Genomic DNA, 4450 nt, shown 5'->3' with positions numbered 1-4450 from the left:
CCGCCCCGGTTCCTAAGGCCGCGCGCCTCAAGAGGATGGTGCGCCGGGCGGCAGAGCTGCTACTGCTGCTGGGGCTGCTGCTGCTCACGCTGCACATCACGGTGCTGCGCGGTTCGGGAGCTGCCAACGGGCCCGACGCGGCTGCCGGCAACTCCAGCCGGGCCCAGCTGCAGGTGAGTGCACCGCCGGAGAGGGACGTGCACCGCGACGGGACCAGGGTGGTGGCGGGGTGCGGAGCTAGAACCTGACAGATGTGAGGAGGCGGGGCCTCCGCCCCACCTAAGGGCAGCAGTTTTGCTGGATCTACTCGGTTCAGGCAGGAGCAGAGCAGAGGTATATGCCCGGAGGAGGCTGTCTCTGAGGTCTGCAGGATGCGCTTCTCCTGATCTGTCCCAGGTCTGGAACTGGAGTGCGCGGCTCGGGATAAGAGGAGTATGCGTTTGCTTGCAGGTGTAGCCAGTGATACTCGAGGCGGGGCCGGGGTGGGGTAGAGGGACACGCAAGGAGACCTTTTGGATAATATCCCCAAGCTATGTTTGGCAGAAAAAAAACTCGACCAGTCTACCCCTTTAGAAAGCAATGCCAGATAACCAGGACATAATTTCTCGAGGAGAATAGCCAGACCCCCCCCACCTCGCCCTTGCGGTTCTCAAGCCTCCTGCCTCCTCCCCTGTCTCGCTAGAGGTCCCCAAGTGCCCTCCCCTCTCCACGGAGGAGGCGCGGACCAAGACACCTGTCACGGTTTGCTCTGGGACTTTTAAACTTGTAGCAAAGTATTGTTTCCAGAATCTGCCCCTTCCAGGGCTGCTCTCGGAATGGGCTTCTGGACTAGGGATGGCAAACTGAGCGATCAGACGCAACACAACGTGAGTATTGGTTTGTGAATAAAAGTTTCCCAGACAGGGGTTTCCTGCAGCTACCTTGGAAAGCGCTTTTCCTTGCTTCTAGGAATATGACAACTGTAAACTTAGGTGTACAGGAAGAAGCGGGCAGGAAGCAGTGGAATTCTCTGGCTCCTAAAATCTCCTTAATCCAGCCCCTCTAAAACTATAACGGAGAGATAAGCATTGTGAATTGATCCCAAAGAGCTTTATAATCATTGCTTCTGCCACTTCATTATGTATATAGTCTGTTGGGGGACACTTCATTGTTACAGAAAGAATTCACTTGAACACTTCCATAGTACTTACTGTGTCCTACCGTTTTAAGTGTTTACCAGAAGTTAACTCATTTGATTTAATCATTGTCCTCTGAGATATGGTGCTGGTTAAGACTCGCCTTTTGCACATGCAGAAACTGAGGTAAGAGAGTTAAGAAATGCACAAAGTTCACACACTCCAGGTTCTTATTAATTACACCGTGTTTTATCTCTGCCAGGGTGTTACACATGAATGCAAGGTGATCCTTGTACACAAATACAAAACCAGGAATGGAAAAGGTTATGCACTTTAAAAAGCTTAAAGTTCTTTTAAAATGTGGGACATTTCTAAAGTTGTCCTAACAGTGACAAGGCTGATGGAATTCCTGTGGGAATATTGAAGCTTCATAATCCCATGGACTGTGGGACATGCTATTAGTCTGGCACCATAGGAAGAATTCTTCATATCTTCAATATTTCTGAAAATTATATTTTGAACATGATGCCTTCTTTCCTCATGGGCTCATGAAAAGTCATAAAAATGATGTTCTGTGGAAAAGTAAATTTGGCAGATTGCTTTATGAGGTGTTTGCTATCATTAGAATAACCTGAGCTTGGCCTTTTCCGCCTGAACAGTAAGGTGATGAGAGAAGCAGCTGGTGGAAGTGGAAACTCTAAAAGGGAAGTGAATTAAATTCTCAAAAGGGGCTTTGGCTGAAAAAGGCCCCAAGAGGGCAAAAGAAATAAGTGGTTTAAAAAAGAGGAATGCCCCTAGAAATATCTTTGCTCCCAAGTAATCATGAATCCACCAGATTCACCTTATCTTCTAATAGTGTTCAGTTTTACTGCCAACTCCACACACATGCTTATCCAAATGCAACAATGAGTTTAACAGTTTAGTGCTTAATTTTAGTTTCCTTTGTAATTTGTTATTACAAAAATTTTATATTCTTCCTGACCAAAGTTATTTATTTGGCCCTCTAATTCTCCAAAGATATTATGATTCAAATGGGGAAAATGTGTTCTGCCAAGTGAGAAGGCCTGCAAAAGACATTTATTAGTCTCTGGTTTTCAGGTCCTGGAAAGTAAATTTGCTAGTAGCAGGTGTATTTGAAGACAAAACTGTAGAGACTGTATTCTTTCTATCTTTCTATCTTTCTGGAGATTTTAAACTCAAGTCTTAAATGTCGTCAATGTTTCTTATAATGCCCTAAGCTACTAAAATCCTTCTTTGTAATCAGAACATTAATTACTCCTTATACATTATTTTTGTTGTTATACCCGCTTATTGCATTCTAAAATATGAGGTTGGCTTACTTAGACATGCATAACTTTGAGATTATTTACCTAAATTATGGTATACTTAAGGTCATTTAAAAAGAGATCTGCTTATATTCAAAATTTAGTAGTATGAACATATCAAGGATACCCAATAGAACAGTAGTAAGAATAGCAACAATATTAGCCAAAATTTGTCAAGGACCATTTATGTGGCAGGCACTGTTCTTAACACTTTATGTTTATTATCTTCATCTTCCTCCAAATCCTGTGAATTAGGCACTATCGTCTTTGCTTCAAATGGAGAAACCAAGTTTAGGTAACTTGCCCAACGTTACACAACTAAAAGCTCCTTAATTTGTTTTTGTTATTTTATGTGTAAAAATGTTTGAAATGTACTCGTATTTAAAGTTTTTGGTAGAGTCATCATGATAGCTACAAGAGAGGAAAAACTTTTTAACAATATACATTTTCAAATGTATTTGACAGTTGTATTGTGCCAAATATGAACACATATAGGTATATATAAATATTCATACATATATATACACATACATACACAAATATATAAAAACTATATAACTTTTTTTTGTATTGTTACCGTGGGATGCATTTTTGACTCCTTAAATGATTGTCTCCATACTGTAGGTACTCTATGATGAGATGGCGGTTAAACTCTTTGAGCACACTATCTCTGTTGGTTCATGGATTCATGAAAATGATTTTAGCCTTCGTACTATTTTCAGTGTTTTAAAATAATAAGAAATCACACAGTTGTTTGCAATAGCTGCATAAAAATGTATGGATATGTCTAGGTTTTTTTGCTTTTGAATTAAACATCATCTCCTCCTTGAAATATGTTTGTGTCATATTCATTACACACTTAATTCTCGTCTATGTCTATAAAACAATCTGGAAGATAGACCATCCCAAAATATAGACTCCATGGGCAATACTACTAACAATAGTATCTTCCTTAATCTGAAATTCAAAGAAATGCCTTTCTACTAAATCTCAGTCAAGTTTAGAATCATGAACTTAAACAGATTTTTAGTCTTTTGCTGGAAAGAGACAGAGAGACAGAGAAGGAAGTAAAGTAAAGATCCTGATTAGAGCCAGTCATGACTCAACCCCTTCTCCTCTATTTCTTCCTACTTTTGGAATTTTGCACAAGTATGCCCATGCTCCTGGTTTGTCCTATAGGCTGCTGGGTTCAGGACTTGAACTGTGCACCTGGCCATGTGGAATTCCGCCTCCTTAACCACCATATTACCAGATGGAACTGTTGTTTTTAATTCTTCTATTGAGAACATGTTATAAGTACCTATCTCTGGAGTAATTTTTTGTGGTTTTCTTCACTATTTTTCCCCCATGTTTTGTTTTACATGCTATTTTCTAGATTTGATTGCTTTTGAGAACAGGGTTTTATTTTCTGCTAGATTCTCCAATTTGTTGTTTCTGGAATCTAGGAATGCTACATTTAAGAATATATTATTAAATTTTCTTCAGTGTAGGCATAACAGCTAGCATTATATATTTCAGTAGTGGTATCCTTACTGTCTCAGGGGAAGAATTGGAAATCTCATTATTTTTTAATATAAAACTTTAAGTAATAAGAAAAAAAACTGAGTTTCAATTTTATCGGGGTCAAGTTTATACATAGCACCAGTATACCAGGATATTTTACAAATATTTCATGATTTCATATTCTTTGTGGTATGCAAAATTTTATGTATATAGCTATAAGACCCACAAAGTCACCTATTAATAACCTATAGCTAAATTTCTTTTTCATGTATCAATGAATTTAACTCACTTATATTTATTGTGATTTTATAAATTTGAAGGCTTTTTTTTTGGCTACTTTTTGTTTTTTGGTTTTTTGGGTTTTTTTTTGTTTGGGCGTGTGCACTCGCCAGACAGACAGAGAGACAGAAAGCGAGAAATCACCCCCCCAGGGAGTATGGCCACGCCGCAATCCCTTCTCCTCCATTCTCCTCTTGGGATCTTGGGCACGCATACACACGCGCCTGG

The 4450-nt window shown here is 40.0% G+C and overlaps 1 protein-coding gene across 1 annotated transcript in view; it reads left to right on the top strand.

Moving 5' to 3' along the window:
- Positions 1–16: 16 nt before the first annotated feature.
- ISM1 (isthmin 1) overlaps positions 17–4450 on the top strand; it is an 84938-nt gene continuing 80504 nt past the window's right edge. Inside the window, exon 1 of the mRNA XM_006143658.3 lies at positions 17–173. Within this exon, the coding sequence (XP_006143720.1) occupies positions 36–173 (138 nt within the window). The 5' untranslated portion in view covers positions 17–35. The remainder of the gene's footprint in view (positions 174–4450) is intronic.

Source organism: Tupaia chinensis, unplaced genomic scaffold (assembly GCF_000334495.1).
Source record: "Tupaia chinensis unplaced genomic scaffold, TupChi_1.0 Scaffold000101_1, whole genome shotgun sequence".
NCBI lineage: Eukaryota > Metazoa > Chordata > Mammalia > Scandentia > Tupaiidae > Tupaia > Tupaia belangeri.
This window is presented reverse-complemented; position numbering and strand designations above follow the sequence as displayed.